This window comes from Saccopteryx bilineata, chromosome 3 (genome assembly GCF_036850765.1).
Source record: "Saccopteryx bilineata isolate mSacBil1 chromosome 3, mSacBil1_pri_phased_curated, whole genome shotgun sequence".
In the NCBI taxonomy this organism is placed as follows: Eukaryota; Metazoa; Chordata; class Mammalia; order Chiroptera; family Emballonuridae; genus Saccopteryx; species Saccopteryx bilineata.
The window spans coordinates 295881369-295905099 of record NC_089492.1 but is presented as its reverse complement, the minus strand read 5'-3'; the positions used below and the strand labels follow the sequence as shown (position 1 = coordinate 295905099).

At 57.9% G+C, this 23731-nt stretch overlaps 3 protein-coding genes across 15 annotated transcripts; 2 read left to right on the top strand and 1 right to left on the bottom strand.

Moving 5' to 3' along the window:
* Positions 1 to 498: 498 nt before the first annotated feature.
* Positions 499 to 6069, bottom strand: FIZ1 (FLT3 interacting zinc finger 1). 3 transcript variants are annotated; one of them, XM_066270983.1, is made up of 3 exons: positions 6009 to 6069; positions 4005 to 4348; positions 499 to 2741 (listed from the first exon to the last, which is right to left on the bottom strand). In XM_066270983.1, exons 2-3 carry the CDS (start codon positions 4308 to 4310, stop codon positions 1542 to 1544), a joined length of 1506 nt encoding a protein of 501 aa, XP_066127080.1. In that variant the 5' UTR covers positions 4311 to 4348; positions 6009 to 6069; the 3' UTR covers positions 499 to 1541. The 3 variants fall into 3 exon arrangements, with proteins under 3 accessions (XP_066127080.1, XP_066127078.1, XP_066127079.1); XM_066270981.1 differs by lacking the exon at positions 6009 to 6069 and adding an exon at positions 5828 to 5991; XM_066270982.1 differs by lacking the exon at positions 6009 to 6069 and adding an exon at positions 4831 to 5527.
* ZNF524 (zinc finger protein 524) lies at positions 5691 to 9536 on the top strand. 3 transcript variants are annotated; one of them, XM_066270987.1, is made up of 2 exons: positions 5691 to 5797; positions 8258 to 9536. In XM_066270987.1, the coding sequence occupies exon 2, from the start codon at positions 8296 to 8298 to the stop codon at positions 9220 to 9222; it is 927 nt and encodes a 308-aa protein (XP_066127084.1). In that variant the 5' UTR covers positions 5691 to 5797; positions 8258 to 8295; the 3' UTR covers positions 9223 to 9536. The 3 variants fall into 3 exon arrangements, with proteins under 3 accessions (XP_066127084.1, XP_066127081.1, XP_066127082.1); XM_066270984.1 differs by lacking the exon at positions 5691 to 5797 and adding an exon at positions 6241 to 6379; XM_066270985.1 differs by lacking the exon at positions 5691 to 5797 and adding an exon at positions 6396 to 6751 and having other exon boundaries at positions 8258 to 9535.
* Positions 5707 to 21849, top strand: ZNF865 (zinc finger protein 865). Of its 9 annotated transcripts, none has more exons than XM_066270975.1 (3): positions 10861 to 11641; positions 17862 to 17941; positions 18192 to 21849. In XM_066270975.1, exon 3 carries the CDS (start codon positions 18218 to 18220, stop codon positions 21353 to 21355), a length of 3138 nt encoding a protein of 1045 aa, XP_066127072.1. In that variant the 5' UTR covers positions 10861 to 11641; positions 17862 to 17941; positions 18192 to 18217; the 3' UTR covers positions 21356 to 21849. The 9 variants fall into 9 exon arrangements, with proteins under 9 accessions (XP_066127075.1, XP_066127077.1, XP_066127076.1 ...); XM_066270971.1 differs by lacking the exon at positions 17862 to 17941 and adding an exon at positions 15895 to 16047; XM_066270978.1 differs by lacking the exons at positions 10861 to 11641; positions 17862 to 17941 and adding an exon at positions 5707 to 5797.
* The last annotated feature ends 1882 nt before the right edge of the window (positions 21850 to 23731 follow it).

Genomic DNA, 23731 nt, shown 5'->3' with positions numbered 1-23731 from the left:
TCTTAACACCTTCCTTCAGAGTGCTCACCGCCCTCTGAAATTGCCTTCGTTTCTCTTCTACACTCCGTCAGCCACGTGCTAGACTATCAACTTCACAGGTTGTTTGGTTCCCTGTTGGGTCCCCAGAGGGGTTACCACACCTGGCACGCAATAGGGGACTCAGTACACAGTTGTACTCAGACACCCAGGAAGCAATCTGAAGGACTACCCATCCTCTGACCCCTGGATACTCATCTGAGGTTGGAAGTAGCCTCTAAGGCACTGACTCAGTGGCTTAGCAGCAGAGTCTAAGGCGTGGGGCCCTCTCCTTCCAGGGTTCCATTTAGACGAGACGTAAACCATCTCTGACTTTAAGGGCCGTGCATTGCGCCAAGGACTCCCAATTCCTCGGAAGGAGGTAGGAAGGCTCGGTCTCTATTTAGGTGGGCCTGTCCTAAGTCAAGGAGGGAGACACCCCCGCCCATGGAGTCAAGGTCAGACAATGAGACAGCATTTGACTGACAGGACAAGGTTTATTGGGGTCCTGGAGACACGGGACTGGGATAAGGGGGTGGGTGAGGTCAAGGCTCATGGGGAGGACCCCCTGGCCAACCCCCTTCCCCTTGGGTTTGGGAGGGACAGAGAGACAGACAAACTTGACAGAGATGGAAAAACAGATAGGTACTACAGCAGAGCAGAAGGGAGACCCCAGTGTCCACCTCCCTCTCAGGTGAGTTCACAGAATGGGGAACGGCACAGAAGAGGGGGGTGTCTGCTGATTCACTGTATGGAGGGTGTGGTACAGGCTAGAACCCAGGCCAGCCCACTCCAGTGGACAGGAGTGTCATCTGAGTCAGTCCATCCTACTGGGCCTGGGGGGGGGGACTTCCAACCAGCCTATTCTAGTGTTTGGGGGTGGGGAGATCACTAGGATGGACCCATTTCGCAGTAGGGGAGAGAGGCCTAGTAGGGGAGTGGGTTGAGGGCAGGGGGCATCTACCCTGGTCCTGTTTCGACAAAGGAAATGAAGTGGTGGAAAGGCAGATTGCGGCTCTATCCATTATCTCGGGGCAGCAGGGACTGCGGTGGGTAGCATCGGAGAGGATCTGGGGAAATTCTGGGACATGGTCCCAGCCCCCACATTCTCCAGATCAAGGTCACTGGGAATGATGGCTCTGACAGAGAGAACAGGCTTCCCTTGGGGGGGGGGGAAGGTGCTATTCATCTTTCATTAGGACCCTCCAGGTGAGAACTTCTGGAGGCCCATTTCTCATTCCAAGGTCCTCCCCCCCCCCCCCCCCCCGCTAAGGGGCCCGTTGATTGGGGGGGGGCTAGCATGGAATCCAGGGAAGCCTCAAGCTTCAGGAGTCTCCATTGATCCCGAACCCTTAGCTGAGGAGTCTCAGCTGAATGCTGTCAGCTCAGGGGGCCTATCTGGGTTTCCGGTAGCCCCATCTTTCCAGCCAGGGTCCCCTCATCTCAAGGCTCGCGCATCTTGATGTAGGCTTGGCGGTCCCCCGGGCTGGGCCCTGAGTCCAGCCCCGGGCAAGGTAGTTGCATGGTCAGTCCATGCCGCGATGCAGCTTCAGGTGCCGGGAGAGGTTGCTTAGCGTGATGAAGCCCTTGCCGCAGATGTGACAGGGGAAGGGGCGCTCGGTGCCATGCAGCAGCCGGTGGCGCTTGAGGTAGCACTCGTGGCGGAAGAACTTCCCGCACTCAAGGCATGGGAACGGCTTCTCGCCAGTGTGCACCAGCACGTGCCGCTCCAGGTCCCGCGGGGAGCGGAACAGCTTCTCGCACTCGGAGCAGCCGAAGATCTTCTTGCCGCGGCCGGAGCTGGGCGCAGGCTCCCCAGCGGAGGCAGGCTCCCCTCCAGGGGCTGCCGTGGCCGCCTCCGCCCCACCGCCCTCACCGTGGCTGGCGCGCCGATGTTCCTCCAGAGCTGCCAGGGCCGCGTACAGGGCTCCACAGTGGCCGCAGCCGTAAGTGGCCGGCCCCGAGTGCGCCTCCAGGTGGCTGGCCAGCGCCGCCGCAGATGCGAAGAAGGTCCCGCAGTCGCATTGGTACAGGGTGTCTTCTGAGGGCTCCGCCGCAGCTGCTGGTGCAGGGGCCTCCCCACCACCCTCAGGGAGCAGCCCCCCCAGCTCCGGCACACCTCCCCCGGCGGGGCCCAGCAGCAGCCCGCCATCCCAGGCCGGCCTGGCATCACCTGTCTCTGCTGTGCCACACTCTCCGAGGGTCTCAGGCCCTGCACCAACCCCCACGGCCCAGGCCTGTGCTGGGGGTGCACCCGGGCCCTGCAGGTCGTGCGTCAGCTTGTGCCTCTCCAGCAGTGCAGGGGCATTGAAGTCGCGCTCGCAGCGCGGGCACTTGAAGGGCTTGACATCGGTGTGTGCGGCCCAGTGGGCCGCCAGCTCGCGGCCATGGTCAAAGCGCCGTGCACAGGCGCCGCACGCAAACGGGGGCAGCGAAGCCGCCGCTGCAGCTGCGGCCTCCGCCAGACCCCAGCTGCCCGTGCCCGCCCCAACCCCCTCTGGGCCCTCTCCGCCGCCAGCCCCTGCGCCACCGCACACCGAGCAGGGCCCCACGTTGCAGCAGACGGAGCAGGGAGCGCTCAGAGCAGGTAGGCCTGGGCCAGGCTGCAGTGGGGACGGGAGCACCCCACGGTGCTGACGCTTGAGGTGGCGACCCAGGCTGGAGCGCGAGGAAAAGCGGAGCTCACAGACCAGGCAACAGTAGGGCTTCTCACCAGTGTGGACGACCTGGAAAGTTGGAAGGAGAGTCCCGTTATCAAGGCTGAGGATCTAGTCTGCAGGAAAGATTTCTGGACTCACACAGGGAGGTGACCCACACCCCCTGCCTTGTCTATGAGACCATGATCTAGCTTCAATCTCTCTCTCTCCTTCTCCGCTTTGGGCCACGCTGGCACGCCTTGAGTCCCTCCAGCCTCAGGACCTTGGCACGTGCTGTTTCCTGAAGCTGGGGAACTCCTTCTCCCACTGCTCCTGAATAACTCTGACTCAATTCCAACAAGCCCACATAGAGGACGAGGACTAAGTCTTGGGAGAGTGGCTAAGCAGTGAGGATCTGAGGCCTGGGTTGCAATCCCAGCTCTGCCTTCCACCCTATGTGAAAACTTAAGACAAGTAATGGCCTCTCAGCAAACTTTTGTGTGTCCTACTCATATCCTCTAAACCACTGGATATTGAGGGAAGGGAAAGAGAGGCTTTCTCCTTGCCTGGGGTAGGTGGCTCTCTTCATAAATGTTATAGGACTGTCTAGAGCAGACTGTCTGACAGAACTTTCTATAGGGATGGAAACGATCTATCTCTGTTCTGCCCAAAATGGTGGCCATTAGCCAAGTGTGGCTGTTGAGCCCTTGAAATGTGGCTAGGTGGCTGGGCGAGATCATGTCTTCCTTATACAGTATCAGTATCTACTGATACTGGCCCTTGTGGTTTAAGTCCTGGAATAAGATACAGTGTATGAGCATAGAATCCTCCTGATTGGTAATATCTGCCCAAAGAGAGCTTTCGCCTATTTGCTTTCTTGTTGATCATCTGCCTTCAATGGGATGTAAGTTCCCCGAATACTTGGACTTGACTGATATCCCTTGGGTGATCCCACCCCAGTGTTGGGAGCAGGGAAAGCTCTCAATATATAATCACTGAATAAAAGAATTAAGAACAGAGGTGGAAAATCTTTTTAAAAACGGCAAGGGAGCAAGAAACACAAAGTTGCAGATAGTGGTATGTGTGTGGGGAAAGGGGGGTGTATGGATAGGGGGACGGCAGAGGGAAAGAGCCTCTAGGTGGGGCAAATGCACTAGGAATATTTTCCTTTACTTCATAAGAAGGTGGTGACTGAAAGAGGAACCTCTCATGTTTTGACTGGTCAGGGAGCTCTGGCAGAAAAGGAGGAAGGAAGAGGCAAGTTTACTTTATTGCCCAGAGAGGAGCTGGGCCTCCAAGGGCGTGTTCGCCGCCCCCCCCCCCCCACAACCTGGGCCAGTGTGTAGGACTCACCTGATGGTGCAACAGGCCAGTGGAGTCTCGGAACCCTTTGGGGCAGGCGGAACAGCGGTAGGGCCGCTCACCCGTGTGTGAGCGCAGGTGGTTGGCCAGGTTGAAGCTGTGTTTGAAGCCCTTGCCGCAGCGCGGACACGCGTGGGGCTTGAGAGCAGTGTGACGTGCAAAGTGGCGCCGCAGATCCGAGCGGTAGCGGAAGCTCTTGCCACACTCGCTGCAGTGAAAGGGGACGCGGGGGGCGGCGACGGGCGGTGCTGGGGCCGGGGCAGGGACAGGGGGCGCTGGCAGCGGGGTGTCATCCATGGTGGTGTGGTGTGAGGGCAGTGGCGCGTGGGGGCTCTCTGGAGCAGGGGAGACATGGAGGGAAGATGAAAGAGTCACCTCTCCACCAGTCCTCCCCCATCGGGCTCTTGGGACTCACAGACCCGTCACGTGTCCCCTGGGAGACCTTACCACCAAACTCTAAGCCACTCCCACCAGGACCATGAACAGTCTTTAAGCTCCTCCCACTCTCCTACAAACCCTTCTCCCCTTCATCCGCTAATCTTCCTAATCATGCCAAATCGCCTCCACCCTACCATTTTAATCTTACTCATTATTTGGAACACATTCCGGCTCCTCGTTAAGCCCCGCCCACTGTGATTATGCCCCACCCACTCTTGCTCGGGTCCGCCTACTCCCAAAGTACTGTCCCTCACACAATCTGGGAACCTCTTCTATTCCTTGGCAAAGCCCCTCCCACTCCTATGGGAGCTCCTCCCACTCTTTTGAAGATGCAAGTCCTGGAACCTCAGCTCCGATAAAACCAACTGAAACTCTTCACCTGCAAAATACGGATTATAGGAGGGCCTAGCTTGCAGTGTGGCGGGGAAGACGAAGCAAACTTGTAGCCATACGCGCTGCTGGTTTACTTAAAGGCCTGCACCCAGCACAGACTTGACAGGGAAGCTGTTCTGACTACTGCTGTCCTCTAAGGTCCTCTGAGTGCCCTCTTTAAGTCTCATGTCCCTTCCCCACTAAGATTCACTTCCTAAATCCCAATTTATCCTTTAACCCAGCCTTGAAGCCCCGTCCTTTCCAAGACTCCATTATCCAACCCCTCTCACTTTCTCAGCCCAGAGCTCTGAGTCCCGCCCCAGGCTAAGTCATCTCAACCGCCTTATAAAGGCTTGCTATTGCCACTAAGACTCCCCAGATTACACGCCTGAACCCCACTCCCTCTTGCCCACTACTTTCTTTAAGTCACACTACGGGGCAAACTCCACCCCTTCTACTCTAAGCTCCTCCCAACTTCACATTGAGCTCCATTTCTCCAGACCGCCCCAATTAGGACCCTTCAACCTCCGGCCATTCTACCGTTCTTACTGAGCCACGCCTTGATTAAGCCTTGCCCTTTGCCTAGGCTCCACCCACTCCCACTACGGCCCTGCTGCCTCCACCAAACACCGCCTATATTACTATAAGCCACGCCCACCGGGCTCCTCTCAGCCATGGCTCCGCCTCGCCACCGCTAAGCCCCGCCGCCTCCTCCCCACCCGGTTGCCTGCCGGGCGGGCCCCGCCCCTGCTCCCGCTCCCGCTCCCGCCCCAGCCCCCGCCCTGCCCTGTCCGCTCGACGACCCAGGCCCATAGAGCCGGTCTTTTGTGCCCCTCCCCCCTGTCCCTAAAAGGTGCGGCCCCGGGTGCCCAGGGCTGGGGCAGGTCAGGCGGGACCCGCAGCCGGGTGCGTCCGCCTCACTCGTACGGCGCGCGGGTTCTGGAGCCCTGGGGCGGCCCCGGGAGGCCGGGAAAGTAAGTCGGCTTTCCTCTTTAATTACTTACACCTCCCTCTGGGCGCCGACATTTTGGGCAGCGGGGGCAGCGTCACTTCCACCCGGGGGGCCCCTCGACTTCCGCCTGGGCTCCCTTTTTCTCCCCCACAGTCCCCCTTTCTCCCGCCTTCTTGTCCTCCCTCCGCCCAGCCGCCCGCCCTTCTCCCTCTATGCCGTCCCTTTCTCAGTACTAGTAGAGAAGCCAGGTCGGCGCCATCTTTGATAAGGGCAAGAAGAGGAGCAGGGTTCGGAGGTGTGACCCCTGTCGCCATGCAAACTAAGGGCAACAAGCTCAGCGTGCGTCTCCTCCCCGCCGTGTCGACGCTGTTGGGTGCTATCGCAGATGAGGGCAGATCTGAGTCCATTTTCGCAGCTTCAGGCTCCTCCTGGGTGGGATGCTAGCGTTGCATCAGGAGAAAAAGAAACCGAAGTTCGCCGACTGCGAGAGATAGAAGCGCGCAGGCTCCATCTTGTCCTCAGCCTTCCGACAGGCTTTGAAGCTTATCAGGCGCCATGTTAATTACGGGAAGGAGCAGCCATTTTCCCGCTCCTTATTCTTTCGGTACTTGTGTTTGATTGGGTTTCCGGCCGGGTACTTGGTGGGAGGAAAGGCATTGGTACCTGGTTGGAATGTGTTGGTGGGTTAGTCCCCGCTGGGGACAAGAGAAGACGCCGAGAGCACAGGCGCGGATAAGCGGTCTTTAGGACCCAACGCGTCCCTTTGTTCCGCGTGGGCGCGGTTCGGACGGGGAGGGGGAGGAAGCGGGCGGGGCCACAGGAGTCCGCTCCGAGGAGGAGCTTCGTCTAGCGCGCGCGCGCGCCGCCGCCGCCGCCGCCGAGGGGCAGAGCCCCCTCGCCCCCGCCCCTCCCCACGCGTCGGCCCCGTCGCCCCCCGCACGCGCACAATCGCGAGCCCCGGCGACATGCAAATGAGGTACCCGAGAGGCGGGGGGCCGGGCGGGGGAAGGGGAACGGAGGGAGGGAAGGCCCGGGGTCGCGCGCTCCCTGAGCGCGTCCCCCTCCCCACACCTGTTCTTGCTCGCCGACCTCGAGCCCAGTGGAACCGGCCTAGGCACGCGCGTGTGTGCGCGCGCGCAGACCCCCTTCCTAGCGGCCCTCGCGGCCCACAGCCCGGCGCCTCTCATTGGCCGCCGCCCCCGCAGGGCCCGCCCCACGCGCCGGGGGTATCGGCTGGCGCGCGCCTGCTCGGGGACCGGCAGAGGACGAGGGTCGAGGCACTGCTTCCGAGGTCCTGATTGTAGTCCAGGCCCCCCCCCTCCACACTGGAGCGAACCATGTGATCCTGGAAAAGCGGTTGCCCCGCCTCTGTACCTCCGTCCGTGTGCCTGTTCCAAAGGGTCACAGTGGCACCTGTAGCCTCTGCACCTAACCACCTGTCCTTCCCCCCTTCCCTTTGTTACACTCCAGTTTCTTGGTCGCGACTCTGAGGATGATGGTCCTGGTGGTGTGGTCTGAGTTTTTGCTATATGCCAACAGACAACCCTGGTAGATCAATTTCACAGAGCTGGATTCATACCCAGGACCAGCGGGCCCCCATGACGTCCCCGCATCCCCTGAGTCCCTTTTCTTCCCCTAGACCATTGTGTCCACCCGAGATCTGGTTCGAATTTTGGCCGGGCTAGTTCCTGAGCAGAGGGAGGTTGGACAACTGGCTTGGCTTTCCTGTGCCTCGCTTTCCCCATTTGCAAAATGAGGGGTGACTGTGGTCTTACTCACAGGGCTCATGTCTCTCCTAAGTGCTCTGTGTACTGAGCACTTTTTGTGTATCATTCTCACCGCACGTCTCTGCAAGCAGCTGGAACCATATGTCCCTATTTTGCAGAAGACTGAGCTGAGGCTAGGAAAACGAGTACCTTGCCCCTAGCCACACAGAGAGCAAGTGACAGACTCAGCAGTTGAACTCAGAATATGATTCCAGAGACCAGACTCCAGTATATTTGCTCACCCACCACTCAGGGTTAAACATCACCTGAGACCAGTTACTTTCTTCTGGTCCTGAACCTCTTGCCCTCCTACTTCTGCCGACCGAGAGGGTAGACAAGAACATTTCTGAGGCCTCTATGGCTCAGGGATTTCATGGGCTTTCTGCTTTGAGGATCACGATGCTGGCCTGCCTCAGTTGGACTCTGTCCTCCCTCGAAGATTTTTCTTGATTTTGGCTCAGGTTGACCTTGAACTTCGAGATCTTTGGCAGGGGTTAAGGAGGTACCTGGGACACCTATAGGGAAGTGACTGTTGACCAGTGGGCACAGAATTGTCTTGTTCTTTCGCTCACCAGCGTGTCTATCATTGTGTGTCCAGTTGAATGTCAGCCGTGCCCAGGTTGTGAGAGTTGGACAGATGGATGGACGAGGTCTTGGGGGACAAAGGGGGCTCCAGACCCTCCCTGCACTCACAGCTGCCCCCTCTCTCCTCTTAGCCTGGCTCCAGTGTCCAGACCCAAGGCCCCACTGCTCAATGGACACCCCCAGCCCAGACCCGTTGGGTTCACCTTTACCTGGAGAGGAAGAGAAACCTCTGGCCTTACCTCCTGTTCCCCAGGGCGGCCGAGGCGGATGTCCCGGGGATGCCGCCTCCTCCAATCGGACGCTCAGAGCCTGCCTCCCACGCAAGCGGGGCCGCCCCCCCAAATCAGGGCAGGAACCTCCGCTGACACAGGGGGTGACAGTCCCCGTGGGCAGCATTGGCAGCAGTGACCTCCTGCTGATCGATGATCAGGGTGTACCCTATACAGTCTCTGAAGGGTCTGTGGCAGGGGAGCCCGAGAGCTCCGGCCCTAGGAAGACCCCGCACTTATGCCCCGTGTGCCTGCGGGCCTTCCCCTACCTCTCAGACCTGCAGCGCCATAGCATCTCACACTCGGAGCTGAAGCCGCACGAGTGCAAGGACTGCGGCAAGGCCTTCAAGAGGTCCAGCCACCTGCGGCGGCACAGCAACATCCACGCCGGCCTGCGGCCCTTCCACTGCCCACTCTGCCCCGGCCGCTTCCGAGAGGCAGGGGAGCTGGCGCACCACCACCGGGTCCACTCCGGGGAGCGCCCCTATCAGTGCCCCATCTGCCGGCTGCGCTTCACCGAGGCCAACTCACTCCGGCGCCATGCCAAACGCAAGCACCCTGAGGCCATGGGGGCACCCTTGGGTCCCCAGGACCCAGGGTTGGAGCCACCGTGGGACCTCGAGGGCATTCCGGCCACAACCGGTGCTGAAAAGGAGGAGGAGGAGGAAGAGTCAGAAGGGAAAGAGCTGGCACAACTCACAGCCCCAGACACCCCTCCCCAGGCCAGGTTTAGAGCTGGGGGTTCAGCTGGTGCAGCGCCTGGGCAGGGGGACCAGGACACACTCATATCAGGCGGTCTTCCTGTTGTGGGAGGGGGTTTCACGTGAGGGCCTAAACTTCTGGGCCCTGTTGCCTTCCTTCACCCTCTCCCGGACTGACGAGCCCTTGGAGGCAGGGGCCGTGGAAATAAATCACTGCCTTTTGGCTTCCCGTGTGTGTTCCGTGATGGTACCAGGGCTGGCCCTCCTGTGCTACTTTCCAATGCCCTTCAGCAGCTAGACCACCCAGAGGAGGGCATGGAATTTTGGGGGTGGGACCCCATGTCATACATCTCATTAAACTTGGTGTTAAAGAAGTGGCTTGGAGAAATAAACAAGTGGTGTGGTGGGAGCCTTGGTCTCCACTCCCTCCTCCAGCAAAAACCATAAAGCACTCCCCTAAATATCCACTCGACATGGAACCTTCTGTGCAGATGTAGCTCTAGGCTCCCCTCCGACATTCCAGCCAGACTCCTGGAAATTCTGCAGCCACTGCTTTGCCCCATCTCTTTGTCCTAACCCTCTGTGGAAGGAAAAACTTGAGTTGATAGTCACAGGCAAAACTGAAAGCTTTGCTAGGGCTTAGGCAAATAAGGGGTGTTGACTGGGGGGCGGGGCCAAGGAAGCAGGAGGCAGGGTTAGGACTGAGCAGAGAGGCTGATTGGGCAGGTGGGTGGGAACTATGGGTGGGGCTTAGGGGAAGGGCTCTAAGAACTAGGTGGCGCTTAAATTGGTTTTAGAAGCCGGCAGCAGAAAATGAGTGATTGAGAGGAATGGAGGCATGGATAGAGTTAATCTGAGGGGGAGGGCTTCCAGGGGAAAGTAGAAGAAACATCAGGAGGGGTGGTACTGAGCTGGTAAGATGCTGAGGGGTGGACATGACTGCTATTCAGGCCAAGGGGAGAGAAGGGATACCTGAGAGAGGGTGCTTAGCAGGATGGGCTTAACAGAACTGGGTTTAGATGCGGGGGGGTGGGGGCTGAGTCAGGGATGAGCTTTGTGGAGACAGGAGGGCAGCAGTGTCAAGTGTGTCGTGATGGTGTGGTTCCGACTTAAGCCTGCACCAGAATCATCTGAAGAGTATATTTTTTTAAATTAAATTACAGTTGACGTACAATATATTAGAGTCAGATCTAAGACATAATAATTCAGTATTTTTATACATCACGAAAACGATCACGGTAAGTCTAGCTACCTACTACCACCATACAGTTATTAGGATATGATTGACTATTCCCTCATCTGGACATGACATCGGTGTGACTTAAATTTTATTAACCGGGGCCCTGGCCGGTTGGCTCAGCGGTAGAGCGTCGGCCTGGCGTGCGGGGGACCCGGGTTCGATTCCCGGCCAGGGCACATAGGAGAAGCGCCCATTTGCTTCTCCACCCCCACCCCCTCCTTCCTCTCTCTCTCTTCCCCTCCCGCAGCCGAGGCTCCATTGGAGCAAAGATGGCCCGGGCGCTGGGGATGGCTCCTTGGCCTCTGCCCCAGGTGCTAGAGTGGCTCTGGTTGCGGCAAAGCAACGCCCCAGAGGGGCAGAGCGTCGCCCCTGGTGGGCGTGCCGGGTGGATCCCGGTCGGGCGCATGCGGGAGTCTGTCTGACTGTCTCTCCCCGTTTCCAGCTTCAGAAAAATACAAAAAAAAATTTTTTTTTATTAACCGGAAGTTTATACCCCTAGGGTTTCTGATTCAGAACGTCTGAAGCAGGGGGGCCTGCGAGTTTCCACTATAACAATCTCTAGGTTGGCAGCTGCTGTAGGTCTTTTAACCATTATTTGAGAACCACTGATTTCAGGGAATGCTTTCGAGGTCCGAGGCGCCGATATCCAGTGGAGAGTATGAGAGGTGGAGCTTAAGATGACAGGGGTGGGGCTTGAGCGAGGGGCGTGGTTTGCTTAAGAAGCAAAAGTGAGAGGAGGGCGGAATCTAGAGGAAAGAGGCGGGCTTAAAAGGGAGAGGTAGTTGAGAGTACGATCGTGGAGGTAGGAATGAAACGGGAGAAAATTCGTGGAGCCAGGGCCAGCAGGACGCACTTTGAGAAGTGGGGCGGTACCGAGGATAATTAAGCTCTGCAATGATCATTCAGGCAGGGGGCGGGGCTTGAGCGTGAGATTTGCGTAAGGGGCGTGGCTTAACCGGGTAACCGGAACGTGTAGGTGGCGCCCTAAAAAGCGGGCACTCAGAACGTCGGCGCACTCGCTCAGGTCGCCCACCGGAAGTGGCCTAAGTTACTCCGCCAGCAACCCCCAGTTCTTGCGCAGGCGCACTTTCTTCTCCCGGTCTCCGCCGCCGCCTCCACCTCTTTCCTCCACGCCGTCGCCTCCGAAAACGGGCGCGACTTCCGCTTCCGGGCGGGCAGGCAGACGGCGCGGAGCTGCCGGGGAGGGGGAGGGGGCGGCACTTCCGGTCAGGCCCTCGGGTCTCCCCAGAGCGGCGGCGCCTCCTCCGCCTCCTCGGCCTCCTCCCGGCGGAGACCCCGGCGCCGGTGAGTGACGGGGCGCGTGGCCCGGGGGCTCGGGGGCAGCGGGGGCGGGGGTCCCCGCCCAAGCCCGCTCTGATCCTCAGAACGTCCTCATCAGTGCTGCTCGCGCCGGGCCCTCGCCTGGGTACCCCCATCACCGTTCCCCCCGTCAGAGCGCCCAGATGCCTCCCCCATGAACACTCCCACGTAGGACGACTCCCAAAATGCCCTCTTTCGTGGCGCCCCTCTACACTGATTTCTCGTAGGGATCCTTCTACGCAGCCCCAGCCATTGCTTCCTCCAGGACAGCCCCCCAAATGCCACCAGCATTGCCCTCCCCCACGCAGAGCAGCTCCCCCTGAACACACCTTTAGCAGCCCCTATAAGGTGACCACCAGAGTGTGTTGCATTTGTGCTTTGCAATGGAATGAACCCCCATTACCTCTCTGTATCACACAGCCCCCCCAAAACTCCTAATCACTTCTCCCCCAACCCCCTCCTTCGTTTCTGTAAAAATACTTTCTCTTCTGATCAGCGGCCAAGAATGCCTTTTTTTCCTTTCTTTTGCACCCCCCTCCTCCCCAGTAATTCCCCTTGAAAATACCCTTTCAACCCACCCCCCCCAGACCCTCCCCGCATAGAACAGCTCCCTCTAGAGGTGTGTTCTCACACCCACATGTCTCGCTCTTGACATAGGAATAGCTTTCCCGTGTAACCCCGGCTCGCACCCCATCCTTCTCTGTGGTTGGTCCTCGTCCCACAGGGCAGTGCCCATCCGTGAGGGCTTTACTCGCAGAATGCCCCCCCCCCCGGCACTAGGGACTTGTCCTAGCCTGCCCCTTCTCACCCAGTTTTCCTTCTGCCCTCTGGTACTCCCTGGAGAAGACACCCCAGCTTCCCTGGGGTGGGTAGCTCTTTCTCTCCAGGGATCCATTTCATTTGGTCTTCATTGAAAGGGGGTATGCACTGTTCTAGGTCCAGGGGATACAGCTGTGAAGGAGAGAGATGCACAGTTTGACTTTTTTTGTGGGTCTTACAGTTCAGTTGAGGAGACAGATCAAAAACAAGGCAACAAACATGATCAATGCTGTTTTCTGATAGCCTGAGAGCTATGTCAGAGGTGCAGCCTGAAGTGGCAGAGCTCGCTTAGCCATGCCAAGATCTGGGTGCCCTGTTGCAGGTAGAGGGAAGAGCACAGTGCAGAAGTCCTGAGGTGGGCGTGATCATGGTGACTGGAGAAGCCATGCAGTTGGATGGAGGCTAGAGAAGGTGTGATCTTAGAGGGCGGTGGTGGTGAGGGCCCTGTGATCAGTTATCCAGCCTTTGTCCGCTCTCCCAAGCCCATAATGTCATTCACTTGTTTATTCATTTGTTCAACAGCTGTTTAATAAGCACCTAGTACACACTGGACATGCAACAGAATGAAATAGTTACAACCCCTTGTCCTCCTGGCCTGCATAGGCTAGTTTTGTGGGGTAGACCATTAAAAAAGAAAATAACGTGTGTGTAAAGAAAATACATCAGGATAAGGGTATATAGTGTTACAGGAACTATGATGTTAAAAGGGTGGCCGGAAGCCCTTGTTCAAGAATTTCCTGTGGTTATCTTGTCTCTCTAAAAAGCCACGTGCCAAAACGTTATCCCCTCCTCTGCCCGGGACAACTGTGGCCCATCCCCGGGTGGCTGCTCTTAGCTCCCCTCCCCCAAGAATAAAATGGTTAAGAGGATGAACCCTGAATGCCACTGGTACTCCTATATCTGGGCAAGCCATTTTCTCTTTCCCTAGCCTCATTTTCACTTATTTAAGAAGTACTTTTGGAGACAGGCACTGTGCTTGGTCCTAGGGAATAGAACAGTTGTCAACACAAATAAAAATCCTTGCACAGGCCTGCATGGAAGTCCCCCTTCTAGAGAGGGAGACCACCAACACTAAGACAAACAGTATACGGTTTATTAGGTGATGTTGACTGGTAAGGCGAGAAATGAAGGAGTCTGGGGAGAGCAGGAGTGTTGGTCTGGGCGACAGGTGACAGGGTTCAGGGGGACCGTCCCTGAGAAGAGGACGTTTGAAGCGAAGATGTGAAGGAGGTTAGGGAGTGAGGCAGAGCATTCTGGGCAGAAGCATCAGCCAGTGCAAAGGCCGGGGGGTAGGAATGGCACATTAGGGAGGCCGCGGGGGGCTGTGTAGCTCATAGAAGGACTTTGACGCCTGACCAGGCGGTGACGCAGTGGATAGAGCACCGGACTGGGATGTGGAGGACCCAGGTTCGAGAACCTGAGTTCGCCACCTTGAGCACCGGCTCATCTGGTTTGAGCAAAGCTCACCAGCTTGGACCCAAGGTTGCTGGCTCAAGCAAGGGGTTACTCAGTCTGCTGAAGGCCTGAGGTCAAGGCACATATGAGAGAGGAATCAATGAACAACTAAGGTGTTGCAGCACGCAACGAAAAACTAATGATTGATGCTTCTCATCTCTCCATTCCTGTCTGTCTATCCCTCTCTCTCTCTCTCTCTCTCTGTCTCTGTAAAAAAAAAAAAAGGACTTTGACTTTGAGTGAGATTGGGGTCACTACAGGGTTTTGTTTTGTTTTACAGGACAGAGAGTGAGTCAGAGAGAGGGATAGACAGGGGCAGACAGACAGGAATGGAGAGAGATGAGAAGCATCAATCATTAGTTTTTCATTGCACGTTGCAACACCTTAGTTGTTCATTGATTGCTTTCTCATATGTGCCTTGACTGTGGGCCTTCAGCAGACCGAGTAGCCCCTTGCTGGAGCCAGTGACCTTGGGTTCAAGCTGGTGGGCTTTTGCTCAAACCAGATGAGCTCACACTCAAGCTGGCGACCTCGGGGTCCTGAACCCGGGTCCTCCGCATCCCAGTCCGACGCTCTATCCACCGTGCCACCGCCTGGTCAGGCCACTACAGGGTTTGAGCAGAGGAGGCACATGGTTTGGACTTAGTCCTCCTGCCTATAAATTATTTTATGAGTCTACTATGAAATTCAATTGAGACAAGCCACCTAGTAGACCTAGTACAGTGCTTGTCAGCATTCAGTAAATTCCAGGGGCTAGTCTTGGGGATGGGCAGCAGGGAAGTGGATGAGACAAAATATATTTGCAGTGTAAGGTGGAGCAGAGACCTTCCTTTATTTCAGATATTGAGAGACAGCACATAGGGGTTAAGAGCACGTGGAGCTCTGCTGCCTGCCTCGAACATCTGGCCCTGCCGTTTGTTAATGGTGTGACCGTGGGAAAACAAACCCCCCTTTCCTCAGTTTCCCTACTTATAAAATGGGACCAGTAATGGCACAGGATGATTAGCTATTAAAGCAATGGTTTCTATTGGTCTGGTCAAACAAATACACTTGAGCTGTTATGACTGTGACTGTGGTTACCATGGGGCTCCGGCCCCTTGAGCTGGGGCCCCCATCCTGCCTCTGCAGGAAAGCTTCCTGTGACACATCTCCCCTTAGAAAGATACCCATGGAAGGCTTGGGTCCCCTGAAAGCAGAAATGCCTCTTGTTTCCCAGTGGAATAATCATGAGCCTGATCAGCCCTGTCTCCCAGGAACACCTGCTGCTCCTCTCCGACCCATTGCCTTTCACCATCTGCCCACCTGCCTTCCTAACATCACCATCCTGATTCCTTCTCCTGAGGACCAACCTCAGTGCCAGCTCAGATGCTGTTAAATGTCTTCCTCCCTTTGTCAGGGAGTTGTGGTCATCTTAGTTTCATCTTCTACTCAGTAGGAAGTGGGCACTCAGTGGAAGATGAAACTAAGATGACCAGAACTCCCTGAGCCTATATACATTTACTTCTGAGCACTGCTTTAGCTGCAACTCTCAAGTAGGTTGCATTTCCATTTCCATGCATCTAACTTCTCTGACAATTTCTTTGTGGACCCACTGGTGATTTAAAGAGGGGGCTGTTTTACTCCCACATATCAGCAGATATTTTATGGAGCACCCATACTCTTCCAGGCACTGTGCTAGGTGCTGGAGGACAGTGCTTAACAAGGTAGGCAAGTCCTTGCTGTAAGGTGAGGAGGCCAGAAAAGAAACATACTTACAGCAAGTGAAATAGACACACTAAATTGGTGGCAGTGACCATGATGAAAAAAATGCAGCAGGGTCCTTGCTAGTTGACTCTGCGGTAAAGCATCAGTCCAGCATGTGGAAATCCGGGGTTCGATTCCTGGTCAGGGCACACAGGTGAAGCGCCCATCTGCTTCTTCACCTTTCCCCCTCCCTTTTCTCTCTATCTCTTCCCCTCCTGCAGCCAAGGTTCCATTGGAGCAAAGTTGGCCTGGGCGCTGAGGATGGCTCCATGGCCTACGCCTCAGGCACTAGAATGGCTCTGGTTGCAATGGAGCAACACTCCAGATGGCGGAGCATTGCCCCCTAGTGGGCATGCTGGGTGGATCCCGGTCAGGTACATGTGGGAGTCTGTCTCTGCCTCTCCGCTTCTCATTCATAAAAATACAAAAAGTAAAAATACAGCAGGACAAGGGGCTAGCAACTGATGAGGTAAGGGGGTGAGGGTGTCACATCTCCTGAAGGTGACATCAGAGCAGAGATCTGAAGGAGGCTAGAGAGATCCTTGAGATACGGGGAAGAACATTCCAGGCAGAGGGCACTGTCTCACCACATCACTGTTCTGTCTGCTCAGGATGCTGACCACTTCCCTTTCCCACTAAGCCCCTCATAATCCAGAGAACACTGCTCAATAAGGGCCTCCCACCACAGTCCCACCTCTACCTTCCTCTACCTTAGGGAACACCCTGTGGGTTGAGTCACAGACTGACTTGGTGACCTTGGATAAGTCATTTGACCTCTCTGTGCCTTCTCATTTGTCAAGTGGTGGCGATTCAGTGTGAACATGCATGATGTGCTCAGAACAGTGGATGGCCTCTAAGAAGTGCCTAATCAAGGGTAGCTGTTAGCGCCTGACCAGGTAGTCGTGCAGTGGATAGAGTGTCAGATTGGGACACGGAGGACCCAGGTTTGAAACCCCGAGGTCGCTGTCTTGAGCGCAGGCTCATCTAGTTTGAGCAAGGCTCACCAGCTTGAGCCCAAGGTCGCTGGCTCAAGCAAGGGGTCACTCACTCTGCTATAGCCCCTTGGTCAAGGCACAGATGAGAAAGCAATCAATGAACAACTAAGATGCCACAAGAAAGGACACTTCTCATCTCTTTCCTTTCCTGTCTGTCTTCTGCCCTTCCTGCCTGCACCCCTGTAACCCCTACCTTCTCCATGCCCACCTGCCACTGCAGCCCTGTCCCCTCACTGAGGGTCCAACCAGGTTTCCACTCCCACGCCAGCCACGCCTTTGCTCCTTCCGGAGATGAAATGCACCAGAGGGTGTGAAGGACAGGGGATGTTGGGTCTCCTCCAAGGACACCCAGAGCTGACGGCTAAAAATAATCACCTCCGGGGTGGGGGTGGAGGAAACACTCACCTTTCACCTGAGGGGGAGAGAGTCAGCCAGGATGGATGGGGGCTGAGGCTGACAGGTCCTGGCCTTGGTAGTTACCACTGCCTCCTACTGCCAGGCTAGGCACTGAGCCAGGCCCCCAGGAGCAGGGACGGTGGCCCAAAAGCAGGCCGGACCTTAGAGGATTTCTCCCACTGACTCGGCAGAGACGTTGGCTGAACCCTGGGGTGAGGTCTGAGGCTCGGAGGTCATTGCAGGAACCCAGGGTTGGGGAGGTGGGCAGATATGGACAGCTGCAGTCTTGAATGAAAAACCTCTTAAAGGAGGTGCCCAGAGAATAACCACCATCTTGGAGAGGGCCGGAAAATGCTCCCTGAGTGGCTGCCTTCAGGCATTGCCCAGGTGAGTGACATCACTGGAGGTGCTGGGGAACTCCTGCGCTCTGCCAACCAGCGTGTCTCCTTCTGTCCTGTATCAGCCCCCTTAGACGCTCCCCCCTGCAGTCTAGGGGTTACCACTCCCTGAGAAGTACAGAGTGTGGGAAGGAGATAGGATGTAAGCCCAGGTGTGTCCAGGCCCCAGGCCATGTGTTTCCTGCTGGGCCAGGCCACCTTGCCTCTCTGCCAGCCCCTGTTTGACATATTTGTCCTAGACCAGCAGGTGCCCCTGTCTTCATCTGGTTCGCTCGGTTTGTGCTTTCTGTTCCTGCCCGTAGCAACTGTGCTCACAACAGACTATACCATCTGGTGACTTAGTGCTCAGAGTGCCAGGGCCTGGCCACAAGAGGGACTTACGGTTATGTTCGCTTGCAGGACCTACACAACAGCCCAGTGCGGTGGGGATGGTGCTTTGTCACCTTGATTTGTGGATGCAGAAACCCAGGCCCAGAGAGGTGCGGAGACTTGCTGGTGATCACACAACTTAGATTTCAGGGGACGCAGAGCAGAGGCCTGAGCGTTTGCAAAGGGGAATTGAGACCAGAGGCCGAGGGTGCTTGCTGGTCTGAGAAGGAGAGAGAGGCCTGCAGCCAGTACTGGGCATAGAGTCTGGTGGAGAGAGAGAGAGATGTGAGGACCCGGAGAAATCGGGTGAGACTCCGCATCTCACGTACTGCTTGTTCAGCTGTATCCTTTCTCCCCAAGGGTCTCGTATTGCCTACCCAGCTGAGATGGAGGCGAACGCAGCGGGTGGCGGTGGCGGGGCCAGCGGGGGCATCGGGGGCGAGGACGGGGTGCACTTCCAGAGCTACCCTTTCGACTTCCTGGAGTTCCTCAACCACCAGCGCTTTGAGCCAATGGAGCTGTACGGAGAGCATGCCAAGGCGGTGGCGGCCCTGCCCTGCACCCCGGGGCCCCCGCCGCAGCCCCCACCTCAACCCCCGCCGCCCCAGTACGACTACCCGCCCCAGGCCACCTTCAAGCCAAAGGCTGAGACTCCCTCCTCGTCATCGTCCTCCTCTTCGTCCTCTTCGTCGTCGTCTTCCTCCTCCCAAGCCAAGAAGCCCGATCCGCCCTTGCCGCCCGCTTTTGGGGCACCACCGCCGCCCCTCTTCGATGCGGCCTTCCCCGCCCCGCAGTGGGGCATTGTGGACCTTTCGGGACACCAGCACCTGTTTGGGAACCTGAAGCGCGGAGGGCCCGCATCTGGGCCGGGGGTGACGCCGGGGCTAGCCGCTGCTGCCGGGACACCCGGGCCGCTCCCCACCCCATCCCAGACTCCTCCGGGACCTGTTGCGGGGGCGGCCTGCGACCCCTCCAAGGATGACAAGGGCTACTTCCGGAGGCTGAAGTACCTGATGGAGCGGCGTTTCCCGTGCGGAGTGTGCCAGAAGTCGTTCAAGCAATCGTCGCACCTGGTGCAGCACATGCTGGTGCACTCCGGGGAGCGGCCCTATGAGTGCGGCGTCTGTGGCCGGACCTACAACCACGTCTCCAGCCTCATCCGCCACCGCCGCTGCCACAAGGACGTGCCGCCCACCACTGGGGTCCCACCGCAGCCAGGGGTGACCTTGCCACCGTTGGGCCTGCCCCCGCCCCCCGCCGCCCCAGGGGCCCCCACCCCGGTCCCTGCTGGCCCAGCCTCGACACCTGCCACCTCCACGGATGGGAACGCAGCCCCGGGCGCACCGGCAGGCGTGGGGGCACCTCCTCCAGCGGCGGGCGGTGGCGAGGGCCCCTTCGCCTGTCCGCTCTGCTGGAAGGTTTTTAAGAAACCCAGTCACCTGCACCAGCACCAGATCATCCACACGGGCGAGAAGCCCTTCTCGTGCACCGTGTGCAGCAAGAGCTTCAACCGCAGGGAGAGCCTCAAACGCCACGTGAAGACGCACTCGGCTGACTTGCTGCGCCTGCCCTGCGGCGTCTGCGGCAAAGCCTTCCGTGATGCCGCCTACCTGCTCAAGCACCAGGCAGCACACGCGGGCGCGGCGGGGCCCCGGCCAGTGTACCCCTGCGATCTGTGCGGCAAGTCCTACTCGGCGCCGCAGAGCCTGCTCCGCCACAAGGCTGCGCACGTGCCGCCCCCCACCCCTGATGCCCCCAAGGATGCTGCAGCCAACGTGTCCCAGCCCGCAACCCCTGCCTTTCCCTCGGGCCCCTACCTGCTGCCGCCCGACGCCCCCACCACCGACAGTGAGAAGGCAGCAGCCGCCGCCGCAGCCGTGGTGTATGGGGCCATGCCCATGCCACTCCTGGGCGCACACCCGCTGCTGCTTGGGGCTGGAACCAGCGGGTCAGGTGGCGCGGGCGCCAGTGGCCCTGGAAAGACATTCTGCTGCGGCATCTGCGGGCGCGGCTTCGGACGCCGAGAGACCCTGAAGCGCCACGAGCGCATCCACACAGGCGAGAAGCCACACCAGTGCCCGGTGTGTGGGAAGCGCTTCCGTGAGTCTTTCCATCTGAGCAAGCACCACGTGGTGCACACCCGCGAGCGCCCCTACAAGTGCGAGCTGTGCGGCAAGGTGTTCGGCTACCCACAGAGCCTGACGCGCCACCGCCAGGTGCACCGGCTGCAGCTGCCCTGCGCCCTTGCCGGGGCGGCCGGTCTCCCTGCCACCCAGGGTGCACCTGGGGCTTGTGGCCCGGGCGCCGCAGGGGCGGCAGCGGGGGCGGCCGAGGGCCTGAGCTATGCCTGCTCGGACTGCGGCGAGCACTTCCCGGATCTCTTCCACGTTATGAGCCACAAGGAGGCCCACATGACAGAGAAGCCTTACGGCTGTGACGCCTGCGGTAAGACTTTCGGCTTCATCGAGAACCTCATGTGGCACAAGCTGGTGCACCAGGCCGCCCCCGAGCGCCTGCTCCCTCCCGCAGCCAGCGGCCAGCAGCCTGCAGAAGGCTCTGGCGCTGGCGGCGCCGAGGCGGCCAGCGTGCTAGACAACGGGCTGGCCGGGGAAGTGGGGGCAGCTGTAGCTGCTCTGGCTGGGGTGTCTGGTGGGGATGACAGCAGCGGCGGGGTGGGGGCCGGGGGCGGTGGGGGCACTGGCGTGGCCCCCGAGCGCTTCAGCTGCGCCACGTGTGGCCAGAGCTTCAAGCACTTCCTGGGCCTCGTCACTCACAAGTATGTGCACCTGGTGCGGCGGACCCTGGGCTGCGGCCTCTGCGGCCAGAGCTTCGCGGGCGCCTACGACCTGCTTCTGCACCGGCGCAGCCACCGGCAGAAGCGGGGCTTCCGGTGCCCAGTGTGCGGGAAGCGCTTCTGGGAGGCGGCCCTGCTGATGCGCCATCAGCGCTGCCACACGGAGCAGCGGCCCTACCGGTGTGGCGTGTGTGGCCGCGGCTTTCTGCGCTCCTGGTACCTGCGGCAGCACCGCGTGGTGCACACCGGCGAGCGGGCCTTCAAGTGCGGTGTGTGCGCCAAGCGCTTCGCGCAGTCGTCCAGCCTGGCGGAGCACCGGCGTCTGCATGCCGTGGCCCGACCCCAGCGCTGCGGCGCCTGCGGGAAGACCTTCCGCTACCGTTCTAACCTGCTGGAGCACCAGCGGCTGCACCTGGGCGAGCGCGCCTACCGCTGCGAGCACTGCGGCAAGGGCTTCTTCTACCTGAGCTCCGTGCTGCGCCACCAGCGTGCCCATGAGCCGCCGCGGCCCGAGCTTCGCTGCCCGGCCTGCCTCAAGGCCTTCAAGGATCCCGGCTACTTTCGGAAGCACCTGGCGGCCCACCAGGGCGGCCGGCCCTTCCGCTGCTCCTCCTGCGGGGAGGGTTTCGCCAACACCTATGGCCTCAAGAAACACCGCCTGGCACACAAGGCTGAGGGCCTTGCAGGGCCTGCAGCTGGGGCCAGCACCTTGGCTGGGAAGGAGGCCTGACCAAGGGGGCTTTCTCATACCCACTCCATTCAGATGGCCCCCTTCCAGGCACACCGTTCCGCAGCGGCCAGACTGCCCCCTCCTCCTCGCTGTTTCCTAGCCATCCATCCTTCAGAACTGCAGACAGACTAGCTTCCTTCAAGGCCCATTCTGTACAAACTTAAGGCTGCATCACTCCCAACCTGGACCTCTCTGGTCTTTCTTTTGTCCCATCCTACCCTGACTGAACTTGATCCTCCATCCGACCCCGTTCTGGAACCTCCAAGGGCCCTCCTGACCCCACCCCAAACACGCAAGCAACATTCTGTCCCCCATAGGCTTCTGTGGACATGGGTGTGAACTGGCCATGCCCTTCCTTTAGGATCTGGCTGGATGTTGGGCTGTGAGTGGAGTGGGGCGGGCACAAATGGGCCTGGGTGCTCTTTTTGGATTGTGGGGTGGGGGGCAGGGTGGCAGACGCGGCTTGTACAGAGCAGAGATAATAAACCTTCTCACCAGGGCAGCGGAGTCCTTTCTTACATCTCCGGAGAGGGGGTTAAGGGCTGGTCAAGGGAAGAGTGACAGCACTTTGGTTTCCCTGGCGTTTCGATTCCCCCACAAACTCTGCCTTTTCTCATCCCCCTCCCCCTCCGGTATTTCCTGACTAATATCACCACGTCCAGGACAGGTGAGTCTCCGCTCTCCGGAACTGACAGACCAGACATGCCCAGACTCCTTCCCTTCCAAGATGCCATAGGCATGTGTCCCCAGCCAACTTTTCCTGAAGCCCTGCCTGCTGGGCCCGTTGCTAGGCGCTGGGAAACCCGAACTGTACATGCTCCCTGACCCTGAGTAAGACAGGAGGGAAGTCCTGGCTGCCGTTGTGTCTTGTGGCCTCGTGTGGTACAGCTCACTCATAGCGCCTGTCCCTCTAGGATAATTTGGGGGCAATCCCAAAGCCGCCTTGCAGCCCTCACTTGGGTTCTTGGGACAGTGAGATAGATCCATGCCCTGCGACGTGTGTTGTTATCCCTTTTGTAAGAAGAGGAGGTGAGGTCCTAGAGATTAGAGGCTCCAAAGACACCTGGCAGGTCCACACTAGACCTGGAACTGCAGTCCTATGTGTGACCATGTGAAACTTGGTGAAAAATCCAGCTCAGCACTACCTGGGAAAGTCCAGTTTGACCCCCACATACAAAAACAGCTACCCAGTGTCACCCCCAGGCTTGAACGCTGAAGACCCAGCATGGTCATTGTCCCAGGGCTCAAAGGTCACATGAACTTGGATAAAGCATTGACCTGGGACGCTAAGGACCCAGGTTTGAAACCCTGAGGTTGCTGGCTTGAGCATGGGCTCATTGGCCTTGAGTGTGGGATCACAGACATGACCCCGTGGTCACTGGCTTGAGCAAGGGATCAGGGCTACTGGCTCAGCTGGAGCTCCCTGTTCAAGGCACATATGAGAAAGCAATCAATGAACAACTAAGGTGCTGCAATGAAAAATTGATGCTTCTCGTCTCTCTTCCTATCTGTCCCTGTCTCGCAAAAACAAAAACAGAAAACCATGAACTATTGTAACTTCTGAAAAAATCTACACTCTAGCAACCCAATCCACATCCTTCTGCACTCAGGAGCCATTCAGATGGATTCACATTCTCTAATCTGTCGCCAGTTCCCACCATTCCTCCAATGATAATTGAGCCCAAGTGTCAGTCTCGATATTTCACCTCAAATGTGCTGTTTAATTCCCCCTTGAGCCTGCATGTTCCTTATTTAATTTACACTGCCACGCAGCTTCTATAGCATTCATGTTTGCAACGGCTTCTCTTTTTACTTTTTTCCTTAAAAAGACCTTATTCATTTTAGAGACAGAGAGAAGGGGGAGGAGCAGAAAGCATCAACTCCCATATGCGCCTTGACTAGGCAAGCCCAGGTCGATGCTTGCCTTCGACCTCAGCATTCCAGGTCAATGCTTTATTCACTGCACCACCACAGGTCGTGATCCCTTCTCAAAGCCACAAGGAGCTGTGGGTTGATGATGATGGTGGGGTCTATTTTTGAAAGATGCATGTACTGTCAGATGGAGAAAGGAGACTGGGTATGGTTATCCTGATGCGAAACTTTGTTGGCTCACTCTACCGGAGTGGTGATGGTGAAAAGGGGTGTTCCGGTCCCAAAGACATTTCACCAGCTCTGTAGTGGGAAATTGACAAGGGATCAGATAAATCAATGAGGGGTGAAAGCTTACGGTCCTCGCCCAGGTTTCTAGCTTGGGTGCCAGCAGATAGCAAACACAGGCATGTCTTTGGGGAAAACAGTTAAAAGAGTTGTTTGTGTTCATGTTGTAACTTGTCTTTGGGATATCTCCTAGGCAGTGTTGGGTTAACAGGAATGTGT

Coding starts and splice junctions, on each gene's coding strand:
- FIZ1 (XM_066270983.1), bottom strand. CDS start 4,310: ATGGATGACACCCCGCTGCCAGCGCCCCCTGTCCCTGCCCCGGCCCCA. Junction 2,742..4,004: donor CTGGCCTGTTGCACCATCAG/GTGAGTCCTACA, acceptor CCAACTTTCCAG/GTCGTCCACACTGGTGAGAA.
- ZNF524 (XM_066270984.1), top strand. CDS start 6,331: ATGTTAATTACGGGAAGGAGCAGCCATTTTCCCGCTCCTTATTCTTTC. Junction 6,380..8,257: donor TCCCGCTCCTTATTCTTTCG/GTACTTGTGTTT, acceptor CTCTCCTCTTAG/CCTGGCTCCAGTGTCCAGAC.
- ZNF865 (XM_066270971.1), top strand. CDS start 15,999: ATGGCGGAGCATTGCCCCCTAGTGGGCATGCTGGGTGGATCCCGGTCA. Junction 16,048..18,191: donor GCTGGGTGGATCCCGGTCAG/GTACATGTGGGA, acceptor TTTCTCCCCAAG/GGTCTCGTATTGCCTACCCA.